At 27.3% G+C, this 18,278-nt stretch overlaps 7 protein-coding genes across 15 annotated transcripts; 3 read left to right on the forward strand and 4 right to left on the reverse strand.

Annotated features, from left to right (window-relative positions):
- Window positions 1–671: 671 nt before the first annotated feature.
- LOC127072748 (uncharacterized) lies at window positions 672–3,728 on the forward strand. Of its 3 annotated transcripts, XM_051013414.1 has the most exons (5): window positions 674–922; window positions 1,013–1,379; window positions 1,455–1,569; window positions 1,768–1,966; window positions 2,448–3,728. In XM_051013414.1, the coding sequence occupies exons 2-5, from the start codon at window positions 1,015–1,017 to the stop codon at window positions 2,510–2,512; spliced, it is 744 nt and encodes a 247-aa protein (XP_050869371.1). In that variant the 5' UTR covers window positions 674–922; window positions 1,013–1,014; the 3' UTR covers window positions 2,513–3,728. The 3 variants fall into 3 exon arrangements, with proteins under 3 accessions (XP_050869372.1, XP_050869371.1, XP_050869370.1); XM_051013415.1 differs by having other exon boundaries at window positions 672–1,379; window positions 1,768–1,882; XM_051013413.1 differs by having other exon boundaries at window positions 674–1,379.
- On the reverse strand, window positions 2,379–5,752 carry LOC127072737 (bleomycin hydrolase). 2 transcript variants are annotated; one of them, XM_051013396.1, is made up of 4 exons: window positions 5,603–5,752; window positions 3,811–4,121; window positions 2,758–3,585; window positions 2,379–2,689 (listed from the first exon to the last, which is right to left on the reverse strand). In XM_051013396.1, the coding sequence occupies exons 1-4, from the start codon at window positions 5,610–5,612 to the stop codon at window positions 2,474–2,476; spliced, it is 1,365 nt and encodes a 454-aa protein (XP_050869353.1). In that variant the 5' UTR covers window positions 5,613–5,752; the 3' UTR covers window positions 2,379–2,473. The 2 variants fall into 2 exon arrangements, with proteins under 2 accessions (XP_050869353.1, XP_050869351.1); XM_051013394.1 differs by having other exon boundaries at window positions 3,811–4,124; window positions 5,603–5,751.
- LOC127072740 (zinc finger protein 330 homolog) lies at window positions 5,728–10,829 on the forward strand. Of its 4 annotated transcripts, none has more exons than XM_051013400.1 (8): window positions 8,469–8,646; window positions 8,718–8,903; window positions 9,175–9,369; window positions 9,506–9,676; window positions 9,754–9,985; window positions 10,061–10,225; window positions 10,378–10,455; window positions 10,533–10,829. In XM_051013400.1, the coding sequence occupies exons 3-8, from the start codon at window positions 9,250–9,252 to the stop codon at window positions 10,694–10,696; spliced, it is 930 nt and encodes a 309-aa protein (XP_050869357.1). In that variant the 5' UTR covers window positions 8,469–8,646; window positions 8,718–8,903; window positions 9,175–9,249; the 3' UTR covers window positions 10,697–10,829. The 4 variants fall into 4 exon arrangements, with proteins under 4 accessions (XP_050869359.1, XP_050869358.1, XP_050869357.1 ...); XM_051013403.1 differs by having other exon boundaries at window positions 8,472–8,646; window positions 10,536–10,829; XM_051013402.1 differs by lacking the exons at window positions 8,469–8,646; window positions 8,718–8,903 and adding an exon at window positions 5,728–5,747.
- On the reverse strand, window positions 6,159–8,242 carry LOC127072739 (polymerase delta-interacting protein 2). 2 transcript variants are annotated; one of them, XM_051013399.1, is made up of 6 exons: window positions 8,100–8,242; window positions 7,568–7,723; window positions 7,384–7,477; window positions 6,955–7,296; window positions 6,654–6,859; window positions 6,159–6,584 (listed from the first exon to the last, which is right to left on the reverse strand). In XM_051013399.1, exons 1-6 carry the CDS (start codon window positions 8,192–8,194, stop codon window positions 6,473–6,475), a joined length of 1,005 nt encoding a protein of 334 aa, XP_050869356.1. In that variant the 5' UTR covers window positions 8,195–8,242; the 3' UTR covers window positions 6,159–6,472. The 2 variants fall into 2 exon arrangements, with proteins under 2 accessions (XP_050869356.1, XP_050869355.1); XM_051013398.1 differs by having other exon boundaries at window positions 7,384–7,483.
- Window positions 10,830–11,177: 348 nt separating the features above from the next.
- On the reverse strand, window positions 11,178–12,571 carry LOC127072752 (signal peptidase complex subunit 3). Its single transcript, XM_051013421.1, has 5 exons — window positions 12,221–12,571; window positions 11,982–12,057; window positions 11,723–11,809; window positions 11,504–11,607; window positions 11,178–11,428 (listed from the first exon to the last, which is right to left on the reverse strand). Exons 1-5 carry the CDS (start codon window positions 12,361–12,363, stop codon window positions 11,299–11,301), a joined length of 540 nt encoding a protein of 179 aa, XP_050869378.1. The 5' UTR covers window positions 12,364–12,571; the 3' UTR covers window positions 11,178–11,298.
- A 630-nt stretch (window positions 12,572–13,201) lies between these two features.
- Window positions 13,202–14,861, forward strand: LOC127072743 (exosome complex component RRP43-like). Its single transcript, XM_051013406.1, has 7 exons — window positions 13,202–13,406; window positions 13,577–13,613; window positions 13,701–13,838; window positions 13,921–14,215; window positions 14,290–14,410; window positions 14,493–14,596; window positions 14,693–14,861. Exons 1-7 carry the CDS (start codon window positions 13,390–13,392, stop codon window positions 14,842–14,844), a joined length of 864 nt encoding a protein of 287 aa, XP_050869363.1. The 5' UTR covers window positions 13,202–13,389; the 3' UTR covers window positions 14,845–14,861.
- A 291-nt stretch (window positions 14,862–15,152) lies between these two features.
- LOC127072753 (uncharacterized) lies at window positions 15,153–17,906 on the reverse strand. Of its 2 annotated transcripts, XM_051013422.1 has the most exons (4): window positions 17,716–17,906; window positions 17,406–17,582; window positions 15,754–16,145; window positions 15,153–15,672 (listed from the first exon to the last, which is right to left on the reverse strand). In XM_051013422.1, the coding sequence occupies exons 3-4, from the start codon at window positions 15,754–15,756 to the stop codon at window positions 15,166–15,168; spliced, it is 510 nt and encodes a 169-aa protein (XP_050869379.1). In that variant the 5' UTR covers window positions 15,757–16,145; window positions 17,406–17,582; window positions 17,716–17,906; the 3' UTR covers window positions 15,153–15,165. The 2 variants fall into 2 exon arrangements, with proteins under 2 accessions (XP_050869379.1, XP_050869380.1); XM_051013423.1 differs by lacking the exon at window positions 17,406–17,582.
- Window positions 17,907–18,278: the final 372 nt, after the last annotated feature.

Below are 18,278 nucleotides of genomic sequence, written 5' to 3' on the forward strand. Positions count from 1 at the left end.
AGTTCATGGTCGAAAAACTGACTTAAACAAATCAAAATTCAACGTTTTGTGAATTTACTACATAGAAATTGTATAACGTTAGTATATCTCCACATTCATTACATCTATGCGTTTCATTATTTAGATGGCGTTGCTCTGCAATTCAGAGTAGTGTTTCATGATACGAGTTTTGCGTTTCAATCCAGAGTTCGTTTAAAAGGACTCGACGATAGAGCTAACGAGTAAACCCTATCTTAGACACCGTGGTTCATGTTTTTAAAACTTGTATTTATTGTTTTCACTTGATCTTTAGGTGCTTTCGAGAAAAAGCGACGTCTAGTAGCAATGTTGCTAAACAGGTTACATTTAGTGTAGACCTATGATCATGCACTTAACCGTGATTTCACCAAATAGAAATGGTACCGCTTCAGTTACCACTACTTCTGAATAACAAAAACATTAATATAATGGTATAAAAATATAATCTGATTACAATAGTTTGGTTACGTGCTTTTATTTCCACTAACCTAATCGACATAGATGATAGATTGGTCACTGTCTATCCAACCAACCAATCAGTGATAGGAGTGTGATAACGGTCATGCTCCTCCGAAATATAGGGATAAAGCCATCGCATTTAGGATCATACCTAGGAGTGTCTCATCGCATGATTAGATTAAAATGATTTTAAAATTTCATCCGTGACAGTTCGTTCCTGTAACCGAAAAATTGTAAAAAAAGATTTATAATTTTTTTGAATGATTTTAAAAATGGGACATTTTAATGTAATTTATAAACGTACATGTTGATATATTATAAATGTCCTAACTAAATTGTTATATTTGAATTTCTAATTTCAATTTAATTATTTTAACCTATGCGTAAAGAGTTGTTTAAATTGTTTCCATCGATCTTTTTAATAATTTATAGTGACATGCGAACTGTTAAGTATTGTGCTGAAGTACATTCGTGTTTTGCCATATTTGTATACACTATATATCATAAAACGTTAATTTATTTTTTGTAATATAAGGAATGGAAAAATCATTAAAACTAATAATACACAGAAGTAAGACAATTTATGATAATGTCAATATTACTTGGAATTCTGCGATTAAATATCTGCATCAAAATAATGAAAAAGGAGTTAAATCAAAACCTAATATCCTTGACAATAAGTCGCATTGTAAAACAATAGCAGTTCCCTTAAATCAAAGGGGATTTAATGCATATCTTGTTTCATTATATGTTAACAGTTTGATAAAGTCAAATACTTATCGTAAGGCTGCATTACAGGTTTTGTTGAAACATTTATCTTTAATTACAAATCAAACGAATTTCAAATATATGATTTTAATAAAATTACGTACACCAAAAAAGCAATTCCTAGATTATAAATGGTAAGCTATATAGATGTGATTTAATGATTTCTTCAAATATGTTGAATAGTTCTTGTAAAAATTATATTTTTATAGGAATGAGAGAATAACAAAAATGGTATTAGAGACAAGAGAACTAGATTATGCTATGTCATGGTTATCTACACTAGGAGGAGCATTTTCTGCCTTAGGTGAAGAATTTCAACATTGTGTAAGTTGCGTAATTCAATGTATTATTGCTGTGCAAAAATAGTTTATCGACATCTATAATTGCTAAATACCAGTTAAAAAATGCGATTATCTCTTTAGTTATTTTAATGTAATGATCTTATACTTCATTATTAGTTTTATTTTTTATAGTGCATAGAATATAAAAATATTAGTTAATCAAAATATACATTTTATACAGGCTCAGATGGCAGGAAAAATTTCAATAAAACAATTTCAATTAGCACTACATCTTGGAAATCCCCTTCTCGTTGCTCGTTGTAAATTATATGCAGCCTTAAGTTTGATACAGCAAGGTTATTTCAAAACACCAAAATATATGATCAAAAATATATACAAACTTGCAGTGGATCAGAATGATACACGTCTGCAAAACATGTGTAAGGGTGTCTGGGCAAAACTTAAGTATTGTTACAAACAAAAAAAATTGAAATATAGAAAAACTTAAGTTCTTATAACTTTATAAGTGTATATATTACATATAGATATGCTATTGAAATTTTAAGTATATAATATTTGTAAATTCGTAAATATAAAATTAGAACATAGAAACAGAGTTGAAAATATACATACTCCCAGAAAGTTTTATATATTCTTTAAAGTTTATCGTTATAAAGGCATCTTACATGATATTGCTTTGTAGATACAAAAAAATTAAAAGATATTTTTGTACCTATAAGGAAACTTTTCAAAATACCTTTAAAATGTGGCTTTTCTGACTTTCCAAGATAGATTAAAATAAGAAATATTTAATACAGCTGAATAATAAGCTTAAGAAAATTCAATGGTAACTAAAATTCCCTGATCTCTTTTTTATTAATTGTTGTACAATCGTTCAAGTTCTATTTTTACTGTCCTTAGATCACTTCTTGAAAGGACTATTACCATCACTGAGCAAGAGTACCCATTGGATCCCATGCTGGTAAAGTAACGGGTTCCTGCTCGAATACAGCTAAGACATCAGCAGGTACAAATTTTTTATCTACAACAGCTTCAAAAACAAACTCTGAAAACCAGTCAGCTGTTAAAATATGATAGCCTTTCTGACCATGATCTTCTCCCCAAGAATTTTCTACTCTGAACTTCTTGATTTTATTTTCGTTCTAAAATTCAATATATACACTTATTAGTATATACTTTTACCATATATAAACAATTATAAAAAACTTACATCAATAGATACAGCTGTAAATGCCATTGCGTGTATCATCATAGAATCTCCATAGAGTAATCTATCTGCCTTTGTAAGACCTATCTGTACATCTGTTCCAAACATCAATTCAAAGTCATAAGCTCTAATGTCATGGATACCCTGTTTACCTATTAACCGTTTGTTCACATCACATCCAAACCACACAGGTTCATTCTGTTTTATACTTTCTGCACATAATTTCATTAGTAATTCTGGTGGTTGATTATTATAAAGCGTTGGTCTTCCACCTATGACATTTCCTAAACAATCCACTGTATAAAGTTTTCCATAAGGATTAGATGGTCTTGGATCTGTGACAAGACACACCTTATCGTCGACATTGTAGTATGGCTTAACATATTTTTCATAAAATTCGATAGGTGTTATTGGTCCGATGCAGTTATAATTTTTCGATTTATCATAATATTCCCATGTTATAGTTTCGGAAGGAATACCGATGCAAATGCCAATTATTCTATATATCACAGTCATTTGTTCCATAATTTGACCTTCTAATTCTTTATCAGAAGCTCCATTAGCAACTAAACCTCTTAGAACTTTGGAATATTCTCTCAATTTACTTTTCAAGAGACTATTCATGCGAATACTAGCCTCGCAACTATATGATTCTGGAAAACATGATTTTGGAACAAGACCATGACGATTTATAAGATTAACTATCATATCCCATTGACCTCCATCACAGGTAGGATCATGCAACAGAAATGATACCAATCTTCCTTCCACTGATTCACCACGTTTTGCAGTTTTAACAATATTATGCAAAAAGTAATTACATCGTTCTACCTGTAATAAATTATTTAAATTATAACAAATTATTTAAATCATTATATTTATAGTATCATTATAAATATAATATATTATTATATATTAATATAATTATAATATAGTATTATCATGAAATAAAGTAAATGTTACTATAAATATAATTATAATGTAGTATTATTATAAATTATATTTTATAAGGATAAAATTTACTTTATAAATATAAGATAATTTGTATTTTCAAACCTTATCCCAGAAAAAAAGGTAAGCTTGACTAAATTCAAATTCATCCAAGTTATATTGCTTCATAAAGGCAGTTCTTATAACATTTAAAGTTGCAAATATCCAACAACGTCCAGAATTTTTTTGGTTTGTCATTGGCTTGCCTTCAGTATCTATTTTATGAGTGAAAACATGCTGAGTTTCTTCCAACACTTTTCTTGATATACAAGCCTCAATAGGATTGGTTTTTGTACAGACATTTTGTGCTTGCACATTTCTGTTGTCTGCATAAAATTTTGCACGCAACTGATTGAGTACTTCTGCTGTCAAGATAGCTGCTGTTCAGAAACAAAAAGAAATATTGGTTGATCTTACAAAGACTAAATAATATTGGTATAACAAATATTAAATTGAAATAATAGAAATAATTTTTATGAATATATTATATTCACAATACTATTTTGTTTTTTATTATACTCCATATCCTCAATCAAAATACTGATACTAATGTTTGCATACTAATTATATGCAACGTGTTAAAAAGAAATTAATTGGCCGTTCCCTCAAACATGTGTATAAAATATGAGATCTTAAAGAGCACGTCGACGATCGTATTCCATTAAATGGCTCGTAAAAAAAAATTGATTATATATGTACGATATGTACTCGCTCGGAGATACCTTAAAAAGCATTGTTTCGTACAACATTGCAACAATACGCTAATAAAAATCGTATTATTGAATAATGTCGACTGCGTAACGAAAGGATGATATTAGTAGCATAGATGATTTATCGTATAAATTAGCGTAAAAAAATATAAACGAACCTAAAACCGTTTGCAAAAAGAAGGAAAAAGAAAGACAAAGAAATTTTCAAAGCAGGTAGTACTGCTTTTGTTTACACGCATTTCCAAATGTATCTTTTTTTTTTATTTTTATAATACAAATAATATAACTGCCTAAAATACTCTTCTCATGGCCTATCACGTATTTTGGGCTCTACCTAAGATTTATTTTTGTTAAATGACAAAGTGATTTTCACTTTCGAAATACTTGACTTTTGTGACGCACACATATATATGTGTATACGTGTATTTTACCAAAAATTATGCACGTATAACGTTTTCGATGTATATTGTAAATAATATTGATTAAAAAAAATACAAAATGTTTTGTCTATAGATAAAAAATTGTAACTAATGGCTATTCATATTATTGACAAAATTCGGCCTCGGGTTTATTTCTTATGCTCGAAAAAAAAAAAGAAAAAGAAATCGTTTCGTCAAATTTTTTGATCATATAAAGCTCCCCGATCTCGTGGAATAAAATTTTATATATAATCATACAAATGCAAAATGGCAGATACAAATTTCAATAAGTATATTTTACAATATGTTCATTGTCACATTTCGTAAAACTATCATGTGAAAAATTTACGACATCCTGTGAACAATTTGAACATTTGGAGAATATATAAGCACGAAAAAGAATAAAATGTAAACCAATGGATATCAATTTGATATTTCGAGAAAAGGTAATAGTACACTCAATATTTAGTCTCACAGTATATTGACAAACATTGGAATAAAAGTCGTTGACAGGAACAACTGGGTGCGCTCGAACAAAAAAGTAAGCGTTATTTTCGAATAGCGAAATTTCTTGTGATATTTAAAATGAATTATTTCATACTTTTACGCGTTTATCGCTTTGCAAAATAAATTGTATGAGAATTGTATGATATATGTATATATATATATATATTTTTTTTTTCACTAAAAAGAAAGCGTGATGTGAAAATAAGCAAGGATTTAACTTACAGACAACCATAATGCTGATCTAGCTTCTCTTCTCTTCCGTAATGGTGTAATGGATTTAGGCGTCGCCACAGAGTTCTACGCTAGTATACCGTACTTACAAACAGAGGGGGCATGTCGCTTTTATCGCATGTGGTCGATAGACAAGGTAAGTATAATAATTTCTCGCCATACATTGAACAGGATTCTGTACTGCGCATGTCTAATACAGATCTTCGCATGCGTATTAATATTTTCTGCTGTTGACATGCAAAACAGTTTGATATACTAAATTGAGTAGATTTACCGCAATGTTTAAAATTTTTAATAAAAATTTCATGTAAACTACTTATAAAACTAAAAGATTTAGAATGATCTTAAATAAAGGCGAAATATTATCGAGTACATTGGATATAACGCTTTCATGGTTTGAATGGTTTACTGATTTTTTAACCAATGATAAAGATGGACTTTTTCCATCGACCAATAGCAATTTCATATATTGATGTAGCCAATACCATTTTCGCTGTAGTATAGTGTCGTATATTTTATTAAATATTTTCCATATACACATACAAAGTACCGTTTTTATATTATAATATCAACATTTTTTGATACTACATTAGATATTATACATTATTCTTACGTATGTAATAAAATATATGACTATTAAGATGCTACATCGTTATATTTATGATCTACTACTCAAAGATGTGCAGAGCATATGTGTAATTAATATATACAGTTTGATGAAACTAAAAAGGATAAGAGATGTATAATTAAGTAATTCTCGATTTAGACAGCTATTATATCGTAAGGTGGACAAAGTCTTTGCTGAAAAACGGGAAATACGAAGGACCTTGTTGAATATTTCTAAATTGTTCCATAAAAATATCATGGTTCCACATCCGGTATAGGTGTTTCTTCTGTTTTCGATTCTAACGAGAAAGGTGGTATCCTACAATCGAATGCATATCCATCTTCTCTCTCCATTCTAAATGTTCCCCTGAAGCAAAGGTGTCATTAGTTAAAAAGGATGCTGCTACAGATACATTGAGACGTATTAATTACGTACCACATGTGACCACTTGGAGCTTGCAAACTAACATGACTACTATATTGAAATGCAGGCAAGGTTTTAGATAGTACAGGCTCTTGCCCTACAACTCCCCTCCCTCTAACAGTTTCTAATGTACCAGAAAGACTAAATATTCTCCAATGCCTTTCTCTTAATTGTACACTCAAATCTCCTAAATTTTCCAAACGAATGCAATATCGCCACTACACAAAGGAAATAAAAATTTTAATTAAAGGATGTGTATGATACAATTCATGTAAATTATATATCATCTACAATCCTTAAAAATATAATGTACCCAATAAACGGATGTAGTTTGATTTTCTCTACAACCCATATAAAATGGTATCACAGTAATACGTATATTTTCTGTTGTTTCTTTATGAACATCAGATAATTCTAACCATGGATGGTTCTTTTTTTGCCATGCTTTCAATGTCTCTTGCGCAATAAAACATGGATCTCTGTCTGAATCATAAGTTAAAAACTTATCAAAAAGTTCGTGTTGCAATGCAGTTTTCTCATTTGTAGTATATGGCAAAATATCTTCATGGGCAACATAATCTAGGCCTGGTATTGCATACAGACTGCGGCTGCTCTCATGATTACCCAAAAATGTCACTGCTTCTGTTTGAGCACGCTATGTATTGTTTTAATAAAAATATTTGCACATACATTTATAATAAATACAAAAACAAATATATAAATACTATATTATCATACATACTATGTACGGACAATCTCTTTGATCTATTAGAACTTGATAAAATGTATGTGTCCTCCCTTTGACTTCTTTACCGACACTATTAAAATTCCTATCGCTGTTTCTTAAAAGAAAAATAGCTTAAATATTCTTCTTTATATACATTAATTCTATAACTATCAACTATATATAATTATATATGACATACTCTTCCTTTTTATTTGGTATATCCCTATCATATACTCTTGCTAGCCATGGAAATAGAATTACTCCTCGATAGCCGAAAACTCTATGCAGGATCAACTGACCTGTTTCATATTTTCCTTGCAATTTAGGAGTTTCGAGTTTTCCAACTTCTGCTAATCTGAAATATCAACAGATATAAAATGGCTTTACTGACAACTATCATGCCAACTTCGTTTTTATTACTGGCTTTTTTTAATTTAAGATATATCACCAATCATAAATATTATGGCATACAAAACAAAATACTACCTTCTGTACATACATATATATATATATATATATATATATATATATATATATATATTTCATAACCTATCAAGTTCTACAATTTCATAAAACAATTATATTGTAATAACGAAAACTATTACATATAAATAGGAAAATCGCGGTTTTTTTAAATACGTTTTTATCGATTATATAGTTCTACAAATTTCAAAATATTTTCCAAGAAATATAAAAGAAAACGTATGTTTTACGTACTGCGTACTGCATACCTGATGTATCTTGTTTGTTGTACGTATGATTTTTTAGTTGAACTCAGGAGGAAGTATCTTAAATTATAAACGATGAAATTTCGTGAGAGGTCCATTCTTTTTTCCAAAACGACTGTTGCTCGGTTTATATTAGAAGGATTTATTTATCTTGTTTGAGTACCAGAAAATAACAACGCTGTTTTCCTGACATTTCTACTGAGTTTGGCTGAGTACGTCAGAGTATAGCAGGTTATATGTTGTGATGTTTACGTGACCATCCATGATATAAAAAGAAAGATGTTATAGACAAAGCAGTGAATCAAAATTTTACTACGGTAACGTGTTGAATTTACAACGATTGGTGAATTTGTTTAAGATTAAACTTGATTAAAACATTGCAATGTTAAAACAATAAAACTAGAAACAGATTAAAAAAACAACAATGAATCGATTATAATTCGCCTAAAATTAGCTTTTGAAATTCATAAATAATGATGCATATGTAACATAATCCAAATGGGACATAATCCAAAACTTCAAAAAAAAATTTTGGAAAATCTTAATTATTGTAATTTATACACAATATACAACAAAGAAATTTCAAAAGAATGCTTTCAATTTATTAACGTATTTTTTTAGGGGAAAAAATTCTATGCTTGCTCTATGTTACGTATAACTTCCGACAAAAAAGATGTAATTGGTAAAGCACGCGATAGAACAAAAATAATTATATCTTGTCAGATATACTTTTTTATAACTTTCAACTTTCCTCGATCGATTGAATTCTTCTTGCTTTTATTGATTGTTGTTACTTGGTCCCACGATGTAATTAAAGATATTTGAATATAATACGTTATTTTATAAGAACTTAGCAGAAATATTTTGCTGCGAATAGAGTTCATATATACTAACCTTAACAGTTTATTTTGGTTTTACTTTTATAATTTATTATCTTTTTAATAAAATCATATTCGTGATGAATTAAATTTGACGCAAAATATAAATATTTCGTTTAAGATCTTTCGTACTTTTCTGTTTCTTTTTACATTTATATATATGTTAGTGGAAAACAATTTTATGATCGAATTTATTACAGACGTCAGTAATCATCAGTGGTTGATCAGAAGAAGAAAGGATAACCTAGATATTTTATTTTCTTTGAAATATTAAAATGCCAAAAAAAAAGACTGGTCAGAGAAGAAAAGCTGAAAAACAAAAATTAAGACAAAAAGAAATTAGGACTGCTAAGGAGCAAATAGACATAGCAAAGCTACCATGTAATACAGTAATGGTAAATATTAGATTAAATTAAGACAATGGATTTCATTTAAGATAATTCCTATTTGTAATTATTTATTTTATTACATTTTGTTTTTTTTTTTTTGAATATCTACCGTAGTTAAATGATAATATGTTGTTATGTACAGGAATGTGACAAATGCAATAAAAAACAGAAAAGTCGTGCTTTCTGTTATTTTTGTCAACATGTGCAACGCTTACCTATGTGTGCACATTGTGGTAAAGTAAAATGTATGTTAAAAACGGGAGATTGTGTGGTAAGACATCCTGGTATATTTACTACAGGTTTGGGGATGGTAGTAAGTATAAAATAAAACTTTATAGTTTGTTATTATAGAAATAACAACGTTATAGTTAAATATGTTTCTTATATTAGGGAGCTATATGTGATCATTGTGAAGCTTGGGTTTGTCATGGAAGACGTTGTTTAACTACTCATGCATGTACTTGTCCATTGATGGATGCTATTTGCCAAGAATGCGAAAGAGGAGTATGGGATCATGGTGGAAGAATATTCCGCTGTTCTTTCTGTAATTGTTTCCTTTGCGAAGATGATCAATTCGAACATCAAGCATCATGTCAAGTATTAGAAGCTGAAAGTTTCAAATGTAAAAATTTTATAATCTTTCAATGTACTATTACAATTTTAAAAATTATATAAACATATTTTACAATATTTTTAGGCCAGTCTTGTAATCGTTTAGGACAATATTCATGTCTCAGATGTAAAACATGTTATTGCGAAGATCATGTGCGTAGAAAAGGATTTAAATATGAAAAGAATAAACCTATACCTTGTCCCAAATGCGGATATGAAACATCGCAAACTAAGGACCTTAGTATGTCTAGTAAGTATTTTAATCATGAACATGTTTCTAAATTAATATATAAAATAATTGAACATAGCACAGAACAGTCAAATTCTTACTTCTTTCTTATTTTCTGAATAATCCATTACATATAGCTCAAATTTCTAAATGCTTATATTTTTCATACATAGCAAGAAGCCATAAATTTGGTAGACAAACTCAGGCTGGACCATATGATTCCGATGAAGAAAATGGTTATAATGATTATGGTAACATAAGTATTATATTTTGTATAATTTTAAATCACTTATTATTTCAGTTGATTTTTATGATGTATATTTTTAAGCAGGTACTAATGACGCTGAATGTTACGGTTCAGAATATTACATTGCTAATGGTGATGAAGAAGATGAAGATGAAAATGATGATGATGAAGAAGAGGAACAAGAAGATGAATCTTCAAGTGAGGATGAAGTAAAGGATAGTGATAAATTGGGGAAAGAAATATAATAATCATTAAGTAATAATGTGAACTTAACACATTGAAAATATACGAAAAGTATGACAATTAAAAATTACTATATTAATAATATTATAAAGTAGAATTATATAAATAAAAAACTTTAAAAAATGTGATATAAAATATTATTTTACAGTAGTAAGGTTAACAGAAACTAATACTTTGAATCTTTTATAAGTATAAACTGAAATAAACATTTCACAGAATTCAACATACCAGTAATATGCAACAATATGCATGAAGTATGATGCACATTCTTAAGTAATAATAATAATTTGGTACAGAATAATATAATTCTGATTTAGAGAATATTAGAATATTAATATTAGAATATTAATCTAATATTCTGTTAGATATAAATCTAATACCTTAGATTCAAAGAAATATTTGTGTTATTTATTATAAATACATGTAATTAGGTACGTGATTTTTTAACTAACAAAAAGTAAAGAAATATAAAATAGCCCTGTATATAAGTATTAATTAATGTACAACTTATTTTTATTATATACTTTTTTACATTTTACACGAGACAATTAAAAATTGTTTTAAAATTATTAATATATTTCCAATAATGTTGGATAATCATACATTATACACGTAAAGTTGTGTATTCTGTTGGAAATGCAAAAGTATGTAAACCAATGGCATTAACACTTGGCAATAATCCTGCATTTGGTATAATGTTCCAAGACAACATTAATGTTATATTTTTGTTACCTCTAAAAGCAGTCAATTTATAAGTAACATATAATAAATTTAAAAAATTTAATATCAAAGAAAAAACAATTATCTACCTTAAACCATTACCATCATCCCAGAAATAATATTTTGTATTCATATTTTTAAAGTCTAAAACAGCATTATCTCCACGTAAAACTATTTTGTCCCATAAAACTACCTACATTAAAAAAATAAATTATATCTTCTTATAATAACAGTCAATTTCTAGATTACAAAAAATTTTTATAAGTTTCTAAAAATTAAAACATATAATAACTAGTATAAACTCATACCTGATTAAAGTTATTATTGCTTGTTTGATATTCTGCTGTAAGATACAAGAATAACTGTTTAACGTTCCAGTTAAATAGTGGAGTGAGATGTATATATTTTATAAGGAAATAATTACAGTATAAAAAATTCTAATAATATATGAAATATAGAAACCATTGATTATATATATATATATATCTGTATAATATATATACACACACACACGTATCATACATATACATATAAAATTTTTAATAATATACATTGAATAAAAAGGATATCAGTTTGAAGATCAAATGTCAAGTAACCAAGATCATTTTTCACCTTTGATGCACTATAATCTGGCATATTTTTTCTGTAAAATAAATATATTTTTTGATTATATATAGTACATTAATAAAATAAAAATTTATGATATTGTCTGAAATTATATTATTTAATATAGAGGATAATATTAACATAGTACTATAATTATATAAATATAAATTATACAATTTTAAATAAAATTAAATACTTACACGACTACTTTTACTGTATTTAAAGTTGCATTTGCTCTATAATCTATAAAAACTGTTGAAAGGAAACAACAAAATGTAAGGCAAGCTGATACACTTAATGTAAATGCTAAAATAGCATTTCCACGTGTCAAAACTGTATGCATTATTAAGTTTTAAAATCGTCAATATATAAAAATGTTAAAGTTAATTTAATTATATATCTCAAAACTATCAAATGTTATACATCTACAAATTCTAACCAAAATCATCGTCCTATGAACCCTCGACGTCAGCACGGAGATCAACCGGTATGTGTAAAACTTATAGGCTAGTTAAATTCAAGTTATGTTACGTACAACCACCAGGGCGGCGTTGTATTTTTAACAACTACTTGATACAAGTTTTTTATTAGTGATGCCATATTATATCAATTCCAATCAAGCTTTATTTAAATTATTAAAACATTTTCATTTGAAATTTTTATATCTTTACTTTTCTGCTATCTGATTATACCAGTTTTCGATAATATTTTAATTTAAACATAGAGATAAAAGGTCTATTATAATTTTTTAATTGTGATATATTCATCCTTCGGTTTATTTATATATCCTTCGGTATATTATTTATTGATTTTATTATATATCAATAAACAGTAGTTTTATTTGATTGTACTAATCACAGTTTTACTTCGAATTAATAACAAATTTACACTTCACAACTTTAAAATTTAATTCACTTTAATAATTTATTTTTTTATAAATGTGTGAAATAAAAATTTTGTAACTGCTTTTTCTTTTAAGTATTATTATTTTTTTTGTATTGCCGAGCTTTATTTATATGATTTTCATCCAATAAGAAAAGACAAAAAAATTAAGGAAAAGAATATATTTGATGATGTGTATGATTACGATTGGATAATTTTGTATATGGTGAACCAATCATTGGTAATCCTACACATAACAAATATTTTCGAATTTTAATGTAGAGAATCTTATAATGTCGGATACACATGTATTGCATGGCTTATAACATACTATGTCAATATATGATTGATATAAATTAAATTATATATAATGCTATACTTTATAGCTGGAGTGAAGATACAGAACACAGCGCATGATCGTATAAAAGAAGATTTTACAGCTTAAATGTATTTCGTTGTAGCTTGAATGGACTGTGTATGAATAATAATGGATTCTCAATACAAGTTTGTATATTCATATTTAAACTAAGTTGACATTTCAAAGTATATTATTTTAAAAGTAAAAATTATGAATACATATAGATCTTTCTAAAATATAGTGTAGAGTTTATGATTTTATTTAAATTGATTATATTTGGTTATATATCCAGTTTTCATTTTTGATATATTTGCAGAATAATTCATCCAGTGAAGTACTTACATGATCATCTGGTAAATATATAAATTTATATATATTATTATTAACATAGTGATATTATATTTAATTTAATTTGAGCAATTTTCATTTGTTGCGTATAGGCTCAAGATATAAGACCAGATGGAAGACAATTTCTGTCTTTTCGTCCTATAAGTGTTAATGTATCTTCAATAACTCGAGCAGATGGCTCCGCTGTATTTAAAATTGGAAACACTACAGTAATTTGTGGCATCAAGGCTGTAAATATATCTTTATAGAATATGGAGATAATATAATTATATATAATTCATCCTTAAAATTAGAAAATATCGTTTATTACAGGAATTAACAACGCCAAAAGTAGAAACACCTGACTGTGGTTTTATTGTGCCTAATGTCGAGCTTTCTGCGTTATGCTCTCCAAAATTTCACCCAGGTCCACCAACTGAAGAAGCACAAGTTATTACTAAGCTAATAGAACATATTTTTATAAATTCTGCTGCAGTAGATTTAAAAAATTTGTGCATTTATAAAGCTAAATTAGTGTGGGTATTATACTGTGATCTTTTATGCATCAATTATGATGGTGCAGTTATAGATGCCTGCGTAGGTGCTTTGGCAACTGCCTTTAAATGCTGTAAGTTATATTTCTTTACAGATCTTAGAAAAATAACTACAATTAACAAAAATATATATTTATTTATTTTTTAGTAACTTTACCAGAAATAACTCATGATCCAAATAATGGAAATATTTGTGTAGAACGTAAACATAGAATTCCATTTCCAGTTAAAGCATTGCCTGTTAGTACAACTTTTGCTATATTTGATGGGTTAGTTCTTTATTATGTATTTCTATTACATTTGAGAAAAAAAAACAATAAATAAAAAGATAAAAATTTGTTTATATCATAGGCAACTTTTAATCGCTGATCCAACAGATGATGAGGAAAGCTTGTCATTAGGAAAATTAACAATAGTTTCAGATGAAGAAGCAATATGTTGTATACATAAACCTGGTATGTTATATATTAAAATATTTAATTATAAGTATATAAAATCACAATTGGAGTATTTAAGATATTTTAATCAATGATATAATAATTTTTTTTTAGGTGGTATTCCAGTATCGCAAGATTTATTTATAAAAAGTTTAGCAAAGTCTAAACGAAGAGCAGATTTAGTGCGAACATTAATAAATACTGCTATATCAACAATAGAAGAAAAATTTGATTCATTAGATAAGAATACTATTCTAAATAAATAAAAATTTATTAAAATAACTATTCTTTGTTTACAATAAGTGATAACCTATTTAGTCAAACCTTAGAATATAAAAAATCATAAAAGTTTAAAACTTAATTAAATACATAACAAATAGCAATATATAAATTTTATTTGTTAAGTACTTCATTATTTTTACAGAGTTAAAAAGAATTTTAAGGATATTTTATATCTTAATTATTTAAGTAAATTTTACAATTTTACAACTTAAAGTTTTGTAATTTTTTGCAAATCAAGTAATGTAATTGAACAGTTTAGAAGTAATTTAATTTGAAATGAAAACAACAAACATAAATGATTACGTTTATTTGTATAAGCAGGTTTTTCGCATAATTCGCATAAATTCTTCTTGAGAAATTTCTCCATCACCATCTTTATCAGCCTCATCAATCATTTCTTGTAATTCTTCATCCGTTAGATTTTCGCCTAACTCTCTAGCTACACGTTTTAAATTTTTAAAAGATATTTTCCCAGTTTCATCATCATCAAAAAGACGAAATGCTCTCAAAATTTCTTCTTTTGGATCTTTTTCTAACATTTTTACAGACATTATATTTAAAAATTCCTCAAATGATAATTTCCCAAGACAATCTGGATCAAAATCTGCTACAAGCTTTTTTAACTCTTCCTTCTTTGGTTCAAAACCAAGAGCTCTCATTGCTATCTTAAGTTCTTTAGTTGCTATTTTGCCTGTTCCATCTGGATCAAATAGATCAAAGGCTTCTTTTATGTCAGCTTTTTGATCTTCTGTTAATTCAATTTTAGAGGCACCTTTTCGCCGGGAACTACCATTTTTTTTAGAAGTTGAAGCCTAAAAAAAATGTATAAAATATGTATATTTTGTAATGATTATATGATACATATACAATAGAAGGAACAGAACAATACGAACCATAATTATTATTGATATATTCACAATATTTTTGGTCCACGTTTAAGAAACGACCTACAATTGGCTTTTGTTTTGACAAACAAATCTTATAGGAAAGACTTCATGTATAATCAATGTAAAATTTTTACATATATGTATGTATGTACGTATGTATTTATATATTTGAATTCATCATTATTTAATTCTATCATATTGTAATGTATGATAGAAAGATAAAATCCTCATTAAAAATTGTACTTCCGTTCTCGTAGTCTTTTTTTGAAATTTGATAAACATATAATATATAATTAAAGTTGCCAGTGTGTGTATATATATATATATATATCGTATTATGAGCTTTCTACATGTAACTATGCACGCCGCTCTAATGTTGCACACTATACTATAATTGGCTGCAACCAATGGTATTAAATAATTAATCAAAATTTATATTAGATGTCTAATATTTTGTACGGAAATATGTCTCGGAATAATATTCTATTCTAATCCGAAAAATATTAATACATATTAATAACGTTTATATGTAATGAAGATGTGACAATTCAATAATATTTATCTAGAATCAAACAACAAACCAATGACATCATTTTCTCCTTACTACGGTTATCTGTAAATAATGAAAACTGCAAGTAATTTGTTTAACAATGAGTGAACTCGGATATTAATTATATAAAATTATCATAAAATAATAAAATGACTGAGAACCTTCATTATTCAAAAATAATTAAAACTACCAAAAAATCATCATTGGCTTACTGTTTGCTTCCAAATAAATACCATTGGTTTGTCATATAATAACATTTCATTATAGTATAAGCATAAAGGAGTATGGATGACTGATAGAAAGGAAACTTGGTCACATGAAAAGAGTCTTCACTAATGTCATTAATAACTGTAGATGTGTATACATATATTGTCAGGAATTATATCACTTAACAATCAAAACTCCAATCTATGTTTCATTTCTATATATTCAATTAAAGAACATTATGAACTTCGTTGTTATATCGATGAGAAAAAATCGAATAGTGATGAGGAAAATAGTAGTAGTAGTAGTAGTAAAGTAATAGCTTTTTCTTCTGAAATTCCCTGACAATCATGATTATAAATATATTACTAATAAAATAACCTTAAATATGAACAAGAGAATACGCAACATGCGCCCATCGTATCGTGTAGGTATATTCTACTCTTCTCATGCGCATAACAATCGAGTCAGTGTGGATTAGAGTATTAGTTTAGTAGGACAAACAAATACTTTTCATATTTCATAAACATAGTTTCTTATATTTATATCCTATGGTGATGGTAACGGATATATATATTGTATACGTATCATACAGGAGAAATCACAAAAAATAATAACACTGGAAGTTCTACCTCATAGATAGTGTGGAAACAGACATATTTTGATTTTTATTTCAATAGTACGTTATTTATAAATATATTCATTAATTATTATTTTTAATTATTATTTTTAGGTTAGATAAAATAATCAGGTAAAACTAAATTATAGAATGGGTTAGATAATTTGAGATTAGTGTATGCACATAGGCAAGTAGGTAATTAGCTGGATTACGGAAACACAACACATCACTTAAATATATATATATGAAAATCAGTAGTAAGAGGGTAAGAATCTCGTCTCTTACTAGATTTCAAGAAGCGCTGTAGAAAGTAGTTTTTCACAAAAAATGTCTAAAATAGTGTTTATGCCAACAATTAATTTAAGCATAATACTTGACTGATTCTGACGAACAGGACCTCATCTTAAATATGAAGATTTAAATGAGGAGTCGATTTTTTCAAATTTTTGTAAAAATTATATTCTGTAAAAAAAATTATGTTAACAAATACTGTTTTCTTAAGAAAATTTTATGCGTAAAACTTTTTTTCAAAATTTATTTAAACTTTAGTATTTAAAATGAAACTTTGTTCATCAAAATTGGTTAAGAATTATACCTGGATTTATTATTCGTATAAGCTATTATAAAACCAGAGGTGATTAATAACACTCTTAAGTATTAAGTGCTACTTATTGTATCTTTGTTTTTGTATTTTTATATGTTGATAACAATATAACACGAAACATAATGGTCTTGATAATTTTAATAGCAAAATATGTATATAACCTTAAAATCTATATAACGCTACTCCATTGCATTAATAAAATTTCAAGTATTAGGTTTAAATACGAGAAGACATATGATTGGTTGAACGTAAGAATTTCATCTTTATGAAATTTTTTATTGTTACAGTTACATCTTGTCAAAAAATATAAAGGGAAATGAATAGTAGTCGACTCTAATTGGTGGATTTCCTAACGACTTATGTATTATACTTTACATCGATGCTTATGTGAAGGGTCTTATTATTACGGAAAGTATATGCAATCTATCTTAAGATGATCTTTAAAGTAATATTCGGCTATGAATATGGGCCTCTGATTTTAGAGATTTTTTTATCTTTAAATCCAAATTGATTGAAGTCAACAAATAGTGATTCCCGGTTTTTAACCAATCATA

Source organism: Vespula vulgaris, chromosome 2 (genome assembly GCF_905475345.1).
Source record: "Vespula vulgaris chromosome 2, iyVesVulg1.1, whole genome shotgun sequence".
In the NCBI taxonomy this organism is placed as follows: Eukaryota; Metazoa; Arthropoda; class Insecta; order Hymenoptera; family Vespidae; genus Vespula; species Vespula vulgaris.

What these genes read in the sequence shown, in the direction of transcription:
- LOC127072748 (XM_051013413.1), top strand. Translation starts at nt 1,015, where the DNA reads ATGGAAAAATCATTAAAACTAATAATACACAGAAGTAAGACAATTTAT. An exon ending in CAATTCCTAGATTATAAATG is followed by an intron (nt 1,380 to 1,454) that starts GTAAGCTATATA and finishes ATATTTTTATAG; the next exon opens with GAATGAGAGAATAACAAAAA. An exon ending in TACACGTCTGCAAAACATGT is followed by an intron (nt 1,967 to 2,447) that starts GTAAGGGTGTCT and finishes TACTGTCCTTAG; the next exon opens with ATCACTTCTTGAAAGGACTA.
- LOC127072737 (XM_051013394.1), bottom strand. An exon ending in ACCTTTTTTTCTGGGATAAG is followed by an intron (nt 3,586 to 3,810) that starts GTTTGAAAATAC and finishes AATTTATTACAG; the next exon opens with GTAGAACGATGTAATTACTT. An exon ending in TTACAGCTGTATCTATTGAT is followed by an intron (nt 2,690 to 2,757) that starts GTAAGTTTTTTA and finishes ATTGAATTTTAG; the next exon opens with AACGAAAATAAAATCAAGAA.
- LOC127072739 (XM_051013398.1), bottom strand. Translation starts at nt 8,194, where the DNA reads ATGGACCTCTCACGAAATTTCATCGTTTATAATTTAAGATACTTCCTC. An exon ending in ATACCAAATAAAAAGGAAGA is followed by an intron (nt 7,484 to 7,567) that starts GTATGTCATATA and finishes TTTTCTTTTAAG; the next exon opens with AAACAGCGATAGGAATTTTA. An exon ending in GCTCCAAGTGGTCACATGTG is followed by an intron (nt 6,585 to 6,653) that starts GTACGTAATTAA and finishes CCTTTGCTTCAG; the next exon opens with GGGAACATTTAGAATGGAGA.
- LOC127072740 (XM_051013402.1), top strand. Translation starts at nt 9,250, where the DNA reads ATGCCAAAAAAAAAGACTGGTCAGAGAAGAAAAGCTGAAAAACAAAAA. An exon ending in TACCATGTAATACAGTAATG is followed by an intron (nt 9,370 to 9,505) that starts GTAAATATTAGA and finishes TGTTATGTACAG; the next exon opens with GAATGTGACAAATGCAATAA. An exon ending in AGAAGCTGAAAGTTTCAAAT is followed by an intron (nt 9,986 to 10,060) that starts GTAAAAATTTTA and finishes CAATATTTTTAG; the next exon opens with GCCAGTCTTGTAATCGTTTA.
- LOC127072752 (XM_051013421.1), bottom strand. Translation starts at nt 12,363, where the DNA reads ATGCATACAGTTTTGACACGTGGAAATGCTATTTTAGCATTTACATTA. An exon ending in AATACAGTAAAAGTAGTCGT is followed by an intron (nt 12,058 to 12,220) that starts GTAAGTATTTAA and finishes TTTATTTTACAG; the next exon opens with AAAAAATATGCCAGATTATA. An exon ending in GATGATGGTAATGGTTTAAG is followed by an intron (nt 11,429 to 11,503) that starts GTAGATAATTGT and finishes GACTGCTTTTAG; the next exon opens with AGGTAACAAAAATATAACAT.
- LOC127072743 (XM_051013406.1), top strand. An exon ending in AGTACTTACATGATCATCTG is followed by an intron (nt 13,614 to 13,700) that starts GTAAATATATAA and finishes TGTTGCGTATAG; the next exon opens with GCTCAAGATATAAGACCAGA. An exon ending in GGCAACTGCCTTTAAATGCT is followed by an intron (nt 14,216 to 14,289) that starts GTAAGTTATATT and finishes TTTATTTTTTAG; the next exon opens with TAACTTTACCAGAAATAACT.